General features: G+C 34.6%; 1 protein-coding gene across 1 annotated transcript in view; it reads right to left on the bottom strand.

Annotated features, from left to right (window-relative positions):
* Nucleotides 1–280: 280 nt before the first annotated feature.
* The window catches only part of LOC143248220 (uncharacterized), a 35071-nt gene continuing 21430 nt past the window's right edge, over nucleotides 281–13921 (bottom strand). Inside the window, exons 3-4 of the mRNA XM_076496651.1 lie at nucleotides 2677–2773; nucleotides 281–612 (exon numbers count right to left, since the gene is read on the bottom strand). Coding sequence (XP_076352766.1) covers nucleotides 412–612; nucleotides 2677–2773 — 298 coding nt within the window. The 3' untranslated portion in view covers nucleotides 281–411. The remainder of the gene's footprint in view (nucleotides 613–2676; nucleotides 2774–13921) is intronic.

Genomic DNA, 13921 nt, shown 5'->3' with positions numbered 1-13921 from the left:
TAATGTAGTCTTGTGATCAGATTAAAATAACATAGAAAATATGTGTGGTGTGATAGGAATTCGAATCCGCGAGCCGCAGATTACGAGTCGAGCGCTTTAACCACCTGGCCATGCCGGGCCTACTATTTCAGTACCACTAAGATATAAACATAAGCTTGTTATTACTTCGCATGTTCTGTTTACAAAACAAGATGTGCAAACAGTGACTACTGAATAGTTTATTACACTTTTACGGTACCAATAAGAATGAACTTTGAACCCAATACGACCTTACCCTATCGAGTAAAGAATTTTTTTTATTCACATAAGTGAGGTTATGGATTCAACCAAACCATTTTCGTCTTCACATCTAAAGTGGACATGTTATTCGCAACATTTTGGTTTCTTTCGTATTTTAATGTTTCTACGGATTCACACCGACGTCAATCCGTGGGTGTCAAGTTTTGAGCATGTCTTGAATCCGCCACCGTTGTCGTCGAAGAGAACGATACTTTGAAGTCTCTTCTGCCTCTGTCCGTCTTCGTTAACAAAACCGCAACGTGACCGATGGAAACGGTGCAAATTTGTCCCAACTAGAATTACTATGATGGCGGTGTAGAAGACGACAACGACCTGAAACATAACAAACGTCCTGAAACGACATCTGGTGATTAGAAATATTAATTAGTTAGGGTTTACTGATGTGTTTGAAATAACGTCTCGAAACTTATAACATCCAGTAAATGTAACTAACGACATATGACTTGAAGAAAAAATAATTAAACACATTTTCTACATTAATATGATGCTAAAGTAACGACATTTTGATTTCTTTAGAACGCCTGGAACAGTTAGGGCCATCTCAATGAATAGCTATTTGAGAAAACAAAACCGTCAGGTAGCTACGTAATTAGGGGTATGGTAAGAAATAAACACTTCACGTTTCTTGTACTTCCGGTCATGCGTACTTCATATAACTATAAACTTAAATGTATCTCAAGAAGTTCATACAGGCTATTGGAATTGACCATTTTTAACAATTATTATTTTTTAAAGTAATATTTTTGAAAAGTATTTTAAAATATATTCACTATTTCGGTGATAATTTACAAACGTTTTATTGACATATTATCTGAAAGTAAAGAAGAAACAGACCAGATCTGTAATTGTAAATCCGTTTGTGTTCTTTCAGTGCAACCAAGTCATAAGGGAACGGCGCGTGATTTCTGTTCAGCATCAGTATAACCAAGTCATAAGGGAACGGCTCGTGATTTCTGTTCAACATCAGTATAACCAAGTCATAAGGGAACGGCGCGTGATTTCTGTTCAACATCAGTATAACCAAGTCATAAGGGAACGGCACGTGATTTCTGTTCAGCATTAGTATAACCAAGTCATAAGGGAACGGCGCGTGATTTCTGTTCAGCATTAGTATAACCAAGTCATAAGGGAACGGCACGTGATTTCTGTTCAGCATTAGTATAACCAAGTCATAAGGGAACGGCACGTGATTTCTGTTCAGCATTAGTATAACCAAGTCATAAGGGAACGGCGCGTGATTTCTGTTCAGCATTAGTATAACCAAGTCATAAGGGAACGGCACGTGATTTCTGTTCAGCATTAGTATAACCAAGTCATAAGGGAACGGCGCGTGATTTCTGTTCAGCATTAGTATAACCAAGTCATAAGGGAACGGCACGTGATTTCTGTTCAGCATTAGTATAACCAAGTTATAAGGGAACGGCGCGTGATTTCTGTTCAGCATCAGTATAACCAAGTCATAAGGGAACGGCACGTGATTTCTGTTCAGCATTAGTATAACCAAGTCATAAGGGAACGGCGCGTGATTTCTGTTCAGCATTAGTATAACCAAGTCATAAGGGAACGGCGCGTGATTTCTGTTCGGCATTAGTATAACCAAGTCATAAGGGAACGGCACGTGATTTCTGTTCAGCATTAGTATAGCCAAGTCATAAGGGAACGGCACGTGATTTCTGTTCAGCATTAGAAAATTCTGTTCGTTTTCAATTTTATTTATTTCTATCATATACTGTCAAGATAAAAATAAAACCTTTACGTAAACATAAGTTGAATTGAATTATATTATGAGGGTTTAATATACATCTGTAATTAATAGTGTCTTTGTTTATGGCAAAGTTACAAAGGCTAACTGACGCTGTTCCTAATTTTGAACAGGCGACCTTGAAGAAGATAACTGACAGGCAGCAATTACCACCAACTCTTGAGTTACTCTTTACTGAAGGATTGTGGGATTGATGGTCAAATTATAACGCCCTCTAGACTAAAAGAGAAACTTTAATTAAATGTTTACACTAGTGGATCGTTATTTTTATTTTAAAAATATACTTTAGCAAAGAAAAAGGAAATTCTTTGTTATTTCGTCTCATTGTGTTAGATTCCCGCGGTGGGCATAGCACGTGACCTGAATGTGGCTTTTCTTAAAACAAACAAACTCACTGAATAGATATTAATTTGTTTACAAAAATTTCTTTGCTGCTCCAATGTAACTGATGTTTCTTTTCCTATGCGACAACATAAATATCGTGTTTTAGATTTTTACAACTAGTGTCGTTTTACTTGAAAAATGATAAAAAAGTTTTAATAATTCAACACTACTGTTTCGACATGTGTTCTTTGTGGTCAGCTGTAACAGTAATAATATATTGTTATACTCACAACCACATAGATTACAGCATCTACGGACTGTTCAGGAAACATCTCTCTGACGCTGCTGGGTGTCAGCGAGTGGTTGCACTTACCTTGAGTCAGTAGCCTGTGAGACGGAGAGAAACAAAATACTTGGTTAAAGCACTTCTAACGGAGAGAAACAAATTACTTGGTTAAAACACTGGTAAAGACCTCTTCACACTAAAGTCAGCGTGCACAAGAGTGCAATATCCTTTAGACATTGTTAAGGAAACAGTTACGTAACGCGCTACGTCTCCACAGCCCTGCTGCTGTGCGATGGAGTGTATGTGCGTAGGGGGGTATTGTTTGTTTGTTTTCTAATTTCGCACAAAACTATACGAGGGCGATCTGTGCTAGTCGTCCCTAACTGAGCAGTTGAAGTGCAGATAGCAGGCAGCTAGCTACTCATTACAACCCACCACCAACCATTAAGCTACTTGTTTTACCAACGTATAGTGGGTTTGACCATTATAACGCCCCCAGGGATGAAATGACGATTATATTTAGTGTGGTTGTGATTCCAACCCGCAACCTTCAGACTGAGTCAACCATTCTAACAACCTGGTCATTGGCAGAATAGTAATGGGGCACACTACAACAATATTTTATTTCTCAGTTATTTAATTTCATGCTATTCATCACTGATTGACAAAATGATTTCCTTTATTAATACCTATTTACGCTATAAATGTGAATTCCTAACCATTGTTAAGAGACTGTCAGCTCTCGGTGGTTGGAATATTAATTTGTGAAAATCCTACAGTATCATACAAAAGGGCGTTCTTTCACTGACGAATAAGAAATTTATAAAACACACAATAATATCACACAAGAATGAAGTTATGAAATACTCTATATCACACAAGAATGAAGTTATGAAATACTCTATATCACATAAGAATGAAGTTATAAAATACTCCATAATATCACACAAGAATGAAGTTATGAAATACTCTATATCACATAAGAATAAAGTTATAAAATACTCTATAATATCACATAAGAATGAAGTTATAAAATACTCTATAATATCACACAAGAATGAAGTTATAAAATACTCTATAATATCACACAAGAATGAAGTTATAAAATACTCTATAATATCACACAAGAATGAAGTTATAAAATACTCTATAATATCACACAAGAATGAAGTTATGAAATACTCTATATCACACAAGAATAAAGTTATAAAATACTCTATAATATCACACAAGAATGAAGTTATAAAATACTCTATAATATCACACAAGAATGAAGTTATGAAATACTCCATATTATTACTCAAGAATGAAGTGTTCTTATGAAATACTGTATAATATCACACATCAATGAAGTTATCCTATGATACACAAACATTACAAACTTTAGTGAATAAAAAATGATAGTTATCAAGGTTACCTAGAGATAAGGCAGCTTCAAGTATTACTTTGGTTTTTTCATTTAGTACATTTACAAATAACGAAAGAAATTCGATAATTCATCAGACATTATAAGGTAATAAATTGCCTTCTATTGAAAGGTTTTATTATTTACATTTACCTTTTTTTTAGTCCTTTTGTGGACCGAAAAATATAATAGCGGAGTATTCAAACCAAGATATTCATGCTATGGTTAAGGATGTAAATATTTAAATTTTTAATGGTTTAATATCGATATTTGCTGACGAGAGCATCTAGTAATTTCAAACAGAATCTAAAACACGAGTAATCAGATTCATATTATTGTCAATTGTGAAAGTTAGCGGGTTTATTTAGTCACTCGAAGAATTTGGCATACCTTTCGCGAAACGTTTGTATTGAAAAGTTATATTTGAACTTAGGCCTACAACTTGTTTCAAAGCGAACGTAGCCTGAAAAACGTTAGAGAAGAAATAAATTAATTGGTTACTATTACGTGAACTGAATTTGGTATAAGTTTTACCAAATAATCGAAAATAATTACATTTTAAATATTTTATTGTATATATTTGATAGAGGAATCACGCCATTTCGATACGTCAACGATCTAGTAATTTCGGGCAATATCCAGATGCGCATTATTTATAAGTATGAGTAGCCAGTCAGCGATGAGTGGTTAGTAATGAATGAGAAGTGTTACGTATTATAATGTATTTCAGATGAGTTTCCGATATATGTTACGTACTCTACGTATTAGATTTCAAATAGCCGGAAATTTTAATCTGAATTTAGAAGTTAACTGAATTTCGATATGTATTAAATTTATATTTGCCAACGAGACTGCTACACAATTTTCTATCTTAACACTAATATATTTTCATATACAAAAACAATACATTTAATATACCGGTTATTACTCTTAATAATAATTATTACAAATGATGGCTTATACACAAAAGGTTTACAAACTCAGCAACACTACTTAATCTTACATCTGTTGTGGAACTGAATCTTTTATCGACGTTCATTAATTCTTTGTTGATACACCTGTACACCGGCGACAATATCTAATGTCCTCGTATAAATACAAGCGTCTGAAGTTAATTCACTGAAGGTAAACGGTTTATAATGTTCGAAATCTGTAGAAAACCTAAGTCAAATTCTGTAGTTTTCCGATTAATAAGCGTTAATCACGATTATAGCTTCCAAGGCTTATAGTATACCGACTGTAGCTGACCAGTAATAATAAATGTTTCTCAGCGCGTCTGTTTTATATACCAATCACGCGAGATCCTGGAATTTTCAACAATATTCGGAAACATGCTAGCGTTTTCGTAAAACAAATATTGTTGATTCATACTCTCGAGAATCTTCTACAAATTTAGAGAACAGGCAAGACTTGCACTATACACATCCAACAATATATATCACTTGCATAAAAAAGTATACTGAATAAAACGTAAGTACTAAAATAAATGTATGATGTTAAATCCATTACATAAGTTAGTTGAGAAATTAAAGGTAACTAAATGAGTAATTCATATCAATGTTAACAGCGACATTAATTGTGTATGTTCAAGCACTCAGCTGTGTAATTATATAAGTTTATAAGGTATTTCTGTAATCTCCAACCGCTAGAAACAGGGTTTCGATACCCGTCGTGGGCCAGAGCACAGATAGCCCATATGTAGGTTTGTGCTTTATTCCAAACAAAAAGAAAACAGTAAGTGAATTAGGCATACCATTTACAAGAAATCTTCTGATGTATTTAAATTTACCGAACGCAACATGTATAAACGTTATAGAAGAAATACACCAATTTGTTATCATTAGAGACCGGTAAGTCTACGGATTTACAACGCTAAAATGAGGAGTTCGATTCCCCTCGGTGGACTCTGCAGATAGCCCGATGTGGCTTTAATATAAGAAAAACACACATCATTATAGACTGCGTTTGGTATTATTTTTACTAAATAATGCAAAAGAATTAGTCAAAAGATAGAACACTTTACAATATCTTAGAGATAAGTATATAAACACAACAGTCTAAGAATACATCTTTCCCTACTGTCAATACTCTAATAAAATCTTGGCTTTCTCTACACATAAAGGTAGATTCTATTTAACACCATGTATTTTACTATCGATATTGTTAACTATTTATATCATAAAATATACCATAAAAGATATTTGGAAACGCACATTTGAACCTTATCTCTCGGAGATTTAAAATATTTTACCACTTTATTTACCAAGTTTAAAACCCTGTGGAAATTTCGTGTACCACACAGTACATGAAACCTTCCATTATGAATCACTCCCCAGTGGCACAGCTGTCTGTCTGCGAGCTTATAACGCCAGAAATCAAGTTTCGTGGTGGAAAGAGGATAAGTAGCCCATTGTGTAGCTTCGTGCTTGACAGCAAACAAACCATTATGAATCTTTAAACGTGATCCAAGAAAGACCTTCGATAAGTATTAATTGTTATTTAGGTAAGCTTTAGTTGATTAGGGCTTATATAATATGAGATAATTAGAGGTCAGCTCTGTTTTCTGGAACTTTAATATATTAAACTTCGCAATGAATACCATTCTTAACAAAATGTTCTGGGAGTGTCAATGATAGTTATTACTTCTGAATTATACAATCCCTTATTGACATGACGAAACTGTATAACCAGATTGTACTAAACACTGATTTGTAAACTTAGTAAATCGATTTCGGGTCACTATTACAGTTTACCCATATTATCTTCAGTGGTTTTCATATCTACATTATAGCTAGTAACAAAAAATAACAATAATATGTCTTAATAACATTGCTTTTGATCTGTGATACATAATAGTCAATTTTACGTTTAGCGACAAACGTGAAAAAATAACGGAATAAAAAAATAACAAATTTGCAAATTTTCTTATCTGAATCCAACAGAACAGCGTGACTTTAACTATTACAATACAAGTCTTCCTAGAATGCATCTTACACTTCGTAACTTTAACTATTACAATACAAGTCTTCCTAGAATGCACCTTACACTTTGTAACTTTAACTATTACAATACAAGTCTTCCTAGAATGCACCTTACACTTCGTAACTTTAACTATCACAATACAAGTCTCCCTAGAATGCACCTTACACTTTGTAACTTTAACTATTACAATACAAGTCTTCCTAGAATGCACCTTACACTTCGTAACTTTAACTATTACAATACAAGTCTCCCTAGAATGCACCTTACACTTTGTAACTTTAACTATCACAATACAAGTCTTCCTAGAATGCACCTTACACTTTGTAACTTTAACTATCACAATACAAGTCTTCCTAGAATGCACCTTACACTTTGTAACTTTAATTGTTTTCCAGAGACATTCGTCTTAATTTGTCCATTTCAGATTTCAAATCAAGATGTGTGAGAATGTATTTCAGGACCGTCTTTTCTCACCCATGACTTCTGCTTAATGAACCTTTCTCCAGCACCAAAACTCGTCACATTTGGACGATAACGGTCAAAAGTCTGTCTAAACGTTACTTATGTAAACAGTACAAAACCTATGTTTTGTCATTCCTATCGGTTCCTTGTGTTCCGTCCTCTAAAATCAGTGGTCAACCTCTTAACAGAGTTTGATTCATTAACGAAAACAAACAATTGGTTTTGCTACATAAATGCTGTCCAGTAGGGTAAAAAAACACTGAAAACACGATGACACTGAAAAACACCATCTGGAATAGGATGACGTTTTTTAGAATGGAAAGCGACAACGACGTAGAGAAAATTCAATCTTCTTTAGTCAGCCGATGATAAAAACTTTTAAAGTCAGCTTGAAAACTCGAAGGAAAAAGAACCTTGTGGAATGTACAAGACTTAAAGAATTTCGAGAATAAATTGTGTGTCGGAGAAAAGTGCTCACGTGACCATACAACGTTAAGTTTTACGCGCTCAACGACCGTAATAATTGAAATTGATTTCTACCCTTGTTACACAGCGGAGATTAGTGTTTGTAGTTAGCACGAAGTCAAACACGTGTCCATAACTTGTTTAATATTCGTGAATTATGTTAGTAAGTCCATTTAAAGAGAAATAACTTTACAGTATATTGGGTAAAACGTGTTTGAAAGGTCTTTTTTACGTTCATATGTATTCTAAGTGAATATTTTAGTTCAAATAAATATTTAAAAATAGAAAGTTAAAATTATGCGATGCGTGCATCATGATTTACATGAATGTAGTTTTCATTTTTACATATAAAATGCGAGTTAAATATATCATAATATAACTATTATGTTTTTTGTTTTTCCACATACAAACAAGGTGCAAACAAGTAACAGAGACATTCAGCTATATATAATTTTGCTTTCTAAGCTCAACATTGTTTGTTTGTTGTTAAGTACAAAGCTACACAATAATCTATCTTTATTATACTCACCATGAGTACAGAATCCCGCCAGAATTAGCGTTACAAACCCTTAAGCAAATCGCTGAGCAAGCTGGGATTATTAAGTTGTTATTACTATGATTGAAAACTGTACTTTCATTTAAGCACCTAACGATAATTTATTTAGGAAACAATAAACCCTAGTTTCCTGTTTTTCTGAATTATAGGTTAACACTAAGCAAAACAGTGAAAACGGTAAATATTAAGCCTAAAATTTAAAAAAGCGAAAATATTCTGTGTTTTATTATTTAGGATTTTTAACAAAAGGTTATAGGCCTGCATATATTGCTTGTGTGCAGGGTACACATATGTTCATTTTATCGCAAGCATGTTAACCTTGCTCTGCGTAAGTTTGATCACGCTTACATAAGTTGTTTCGTAAAATCAAAAAAGTGGTTCGAAACCTTACGAAAACGATTTAAAACATGTAACAGATGTTGATGTGTTTTTCTTTTATTTTTGTGCTATTCAATGTGTTCCACGGTAAAGCGCTTCATATATATATACATACAAGTCATTTAACAGTCGAGACACTATAATGACAACTTATAACACGTCGTCTGAAGTCGTATTACGATGCAGTTACAGACATAAATATACATTTTATAACTGGATACGTGTTGCCTCAAGTATGAATAAAAACTTATTGAACAATAGTTTCCCTTTGTCTCATGCTTTTTATTGACCATGGTGTTTTTGTTTTTTTTTAAACTTGTTAAGTTGCTATTGCTTAGGCTGTGTGATGGAGATTTCTAGGGAAAATAAGAGAAATGCCTGAGTTTCCAGTAGTGTACCTTCCACTCACTATATCTGAATGTACTGAAGTTATAGTGTGATCAATAGCTTTCAAAGACGTTTTTTTTTTTTATACAAAATTCGATTTTTTGCTACCATTAAAATATTTCAACGCCAGTTGCGAACTAGTCTTACAGTCTTGCGTTTTAGGTTCGAACATTTGCATATAAAAAAATAGCTTTATTCAATTTATTTCACCATGTAAACTTACTTTGAAACTCTAAAAGTTTTAGGAGCCGAACGTCTATAACCGTGGATCTTTCGAAACACTATTTTACTTGCGAAGCGTTCTTTTCTCGGTACATGTCATCACCATAAACCGAAACATAAAATTCGTTTTTCGTGACCATGTGATCTAATATGCCTTAATTTGTTATCTTACAAAACCTGTAAAGCATTATATATATATATATATATATGTTTCTACAAATTCTTTGTGTAGGAGAATGCAGTAGAAAATAGATTATAGAGTGAAATAACATATGAATCTTTTTAACGACCTTTAATTTCGACCAAAACTAATATTTTTAATTACGTAAAACAATATCACCATAGTACTAACCTTTAACGGCCTGGCATGGCCTAGCGTGTAAGGCGTGCGACTCGTAATCCGAGGGTCGCGGGTTCGCGCCCGCGTCGCGCCAAACATGCTCGCCCTCCCAGCCGTGGGGGCGTTTTAACGTGACGGTCAATCCCACTTTTCGTTGGTAAAAGAGTAGCCCAAGAGTTGGCGGTGAGTGGTGATGACTAGCTGCCTTCCCTCTAGTATTACACTGCTAAATTAGGGACGGCTCGGTGCAGTGGGCTAACAACCTACTCACTTAAATACTTGTTGAAGAATCCGCAAGCGATTGCGGCCCTATGTTCCTAGATGGAATCTAATGGTTAACTAACTAACCTTTAATACAGGCACTTGTAGAATGCAGTGATTGATTTAAAGCAAAACTACACTTGAGGCTGTTTGTGCTCTGTCCACTAGGGGATAATCGAACCCAGGATTATGGCGTTGTAAGTCCGTAAACTTATCGCAATCCTAATGTGGGCCATTTACAATCATGTTGAAAACTAGTAGCTACAGTAAGAAAAATTTATTAATTCACACACACACACCATGATAGCTTGGTCAGTGAAAAGGAAATTTTAAATTATTATTTTGTAATTTTTAATCACTAAACATTGAATATTTTAATCAATCTTTGATATTACTGGCGAAGTTCAGTGATTTTTCTGATTTCTTGATAATAATCGGTGTCACTGAAAAATGATAAAATTTAATTACTGAAGAAATGATTTTCTTGACTGCACGATCGTTTGTGTTGGAAATTACATGTATACATTATAATAAATAAAATAAAATATACTTGTGCTAATATGTATAACTGTTTATGGAACAGAGTTCAAGACTTTCGAAAATTACAATAAATCTCAATGAACAGCCGATGAAAGCGGCATTCTTGGTAGGTCAGCGGTGATTTTTCAGAATTATGACACTAAAATCCGGGTTTCGATTACATGCTGTATAGAGAGTGCAAATACAAAATCGTGTTGATTTTCATTGAACAACATGAAACTAATTTAACATGTTGACAACACATTTGCAACTAAAATATGAGTTAAAGATGTGACAGAGAAGAAATGTGCTAAGTTTCAACATTGAAGAATGTTTTAAAGTTTTTTTAATTTTTTATAATAATAACTCAAAGATTACCGCAATATTTCATTCTTATAACAACAAGCTATTAGTTTTCGAGTCATTTGCGAATGTAATAAATTATAGTTCCGATATTGGCCAGCACGCGACACTACTTCCTATGCTAAACCTAAAATATATTTATAATATACATAAACCTTATATACATAAGGGTTATCAGAACTACTTATATCATATTTTCAGCTTAAAGGCTACAGGCAAGGTAGCTAGTTAACAACAACCGCCCACAACTCTTGGGCTACTGTAACTGAATAATATGATTCGACTACTGTAACACAATCACGGTTACAAAGTGCGAAGCTTTATTTGTATTGTATTTTATGGCGGTGATGGCATAAAAACGTGCTCGAGGATCCCTTGTCCGGCACGCCACCATTAGTCAGTCACGTCTCGTCCCACAATCAACAAAAACTAAATGTTCTATCGATGGTACAAGTGGTATCACCTCGTTTTGTACAGTATTACTGAATGTCTAATATTATTGTTTAGTTTTATCAAACGAAAAACTACAACATTCATATAAGTTCTTTGCCCAGCCTAATTTTTAAGTTTTTAATCTTACAACACCACACAAATTAGGCTTAATACCAGTATTGTACCTCGGGGGATTGGTTAATTCCCGATTATCGTAAATTAAATACCTAATACAGTACTACCTGCAGACAGAGATGGGGAGCACGTGTAGCCCCGAGTTTTGTGACAAAGTATTAAATGTACCTTCACTTGTTACGAGATCATAAGAACAGTTTTGATCTTAAAGCATAAAATGTGCGTTATTCTTTAGGACAATAACTCTTACGCAAAACTTTCTAACATTTTCATTCGCGACATTCGAGTGAATGTTGTACATTTAATTTTCATTCTACGTGTGTGGTTTCACAAAGTACCAGTAAGGGTTTGGTTGGTTGACGAGTTTTGGCTCTCTTCGCATAGTTTTGGTAGAAATGGTGACGTGAACAAAACAGTTTAAATATTACGTAATAATCAGCTTGAGCTCGATCCATCCATGATATATTTATTATTTACAACCAACGTAAAACCCGTGAAGTATTGTGTATCAAGGGTTAGATATATGGTTGAAGACATGAAACGCTAAATAGCAGATGATTGTACTATTAATGGGCACAGCATAGATAGTCCATTGTATAACTCTCTACAAACAAACTAATTAATCATGCTTAGACTTATGGCAACCAGCCACTGGTCCATTACTTTATGAGTAAGAAATTGCGGTTAAGAACAAAGTATCTAAATTCATACGTTGAAGAAAGTTAGAACCTGAAGAGCTAGAAATCGAATAAAATAACTGTTCATATTACGTGAGAGAACCTTTACCATCATAGATGGATTTTACTGGAATATTGTTTGTTTAGTTAATGGGAATTTCGCGCAAACTGCACAAGGGCTATTTACGCTAGCCGTCCCTAATTTAGCAGTGTAAGACTAGAGGAAAGGCAGCTAATCATCACCACCCACCGCCAACTCTTGGGCTACTCTTTTACCACCGAACAGTGGGATTGACTGCCACATAATAAAGTCTCCTCGGCTGAAAGGACGAACATATTTGGTATGACGGGGATTCAAATCCAGATATTCAAACTTGGAATTTCTATTGGTCTATGATTGAATTCCTGCTACATTATAAACCTTTTGCAGTTTTTAATAACTGAATTATTTTTTATTCCACACGTTTAGTTGGTAAGGTAGTTTTTTAATTTCATGTGAAATTAAATGACGACTATATGTGCCAGTTAACAACTAGTCAACACCACCAACCACCAATTCTTGGGATCCGTTTTTTTAAATCAGTGAATAGTGTGAATGACCATCACATTATAATATCCATGAGACTGAAAGGGCGAGCATGTTCGATAAGACGGGAATTCGAACCCGTGACCTCACTTTGCCTTGGTGTATAAAGCTAGATTTTCGTTTCAGTACTTTTTAAATATGTCATGAATTCAGAAGAACGTAAGTAGACCGGCTACTACAAATCTTTCTCATAATTGAAGCCTTGAAACGTCCGAATATTTTGGTTTATTGTAGCAGTAACATTTCATCTCGTTTGAGTGTAAAATGAAGACCTAATCTTGATAACAAAACTTTAATAATTAAACCTAAAACCTGAAACAAAGCCCTGAAGAATCCAACAACTGATTTTGTAGGAGAAGGCGAGTGCTGAATGGAACTTTACACAGAACAGAGGGAATCATCCTTTCAAAAAATACCCGGATGACGTCAGAATTTTACACAGAACAGAGGGAATCATCCTTTCAAGAAATACCCGGATGACGTCAGAACTTTACACAGAACAGAGGGAATCATCCTTTCAAGAAATACCCGGATGACGTCAGAACTTTACACAGAACAGAGGGAATCATCCTTTCAAGAAATACCCGGATGACGTCAGAACTTTACACAGAACAGAGGGAATCATCCTTTCAAGAAATACCCGGATGACGTCAGAACTTTACACAGAACAGAGGGAATCATCCTTTCAAGAAATACCCGGATGACGTCAGAACTTTACACAGAACAGAGGGAATCATCCTTTCAAAAAATACCCGGATGACGTCAGAACTTTACACAGAACAGAGGGAATCATCCTTTCAAGAAATACCCGGATGACGTCAGAACTTTACACAGAACAGAGGGAATCATCCTTTCAAAAAATACCGGATGACGTCAGAACTTTACACAGAACAGAGGGAATCATCCTTTCAAGAAATACCCGGATGACGTCAGAACTTTACACAGAACAGAGGGAATCATCCTTTCAAAAAATACCCGGATGACGTCAGAACTTTACACAGAACAGAGGGAATCATCCTTTCAAAAAATACCCGGATGACGTCAGAACTTTACACAGAACAGAGGGAATCATCCTTTCA

This window comes from Tachypleus tridentatus, chromosome 4 (assembly GCF_004210375.1).
Source record: "Tachypleus tridentatus isolate NWPU-2018 chromosome 4, ASM421037v1, whole genome shotgun sequence".
NCBI classification, from domain to species: Eukaryota; Metazoa; Arthropoda; class Merostomata; order Xiphosura; family Limulidae; genus Tachypleus; species Tachypleus tridentatus.
Note: the sequence above shows the minus strand (reverse complement) of the source record. Positions and strands in the feature narration are given on the sequence as shown.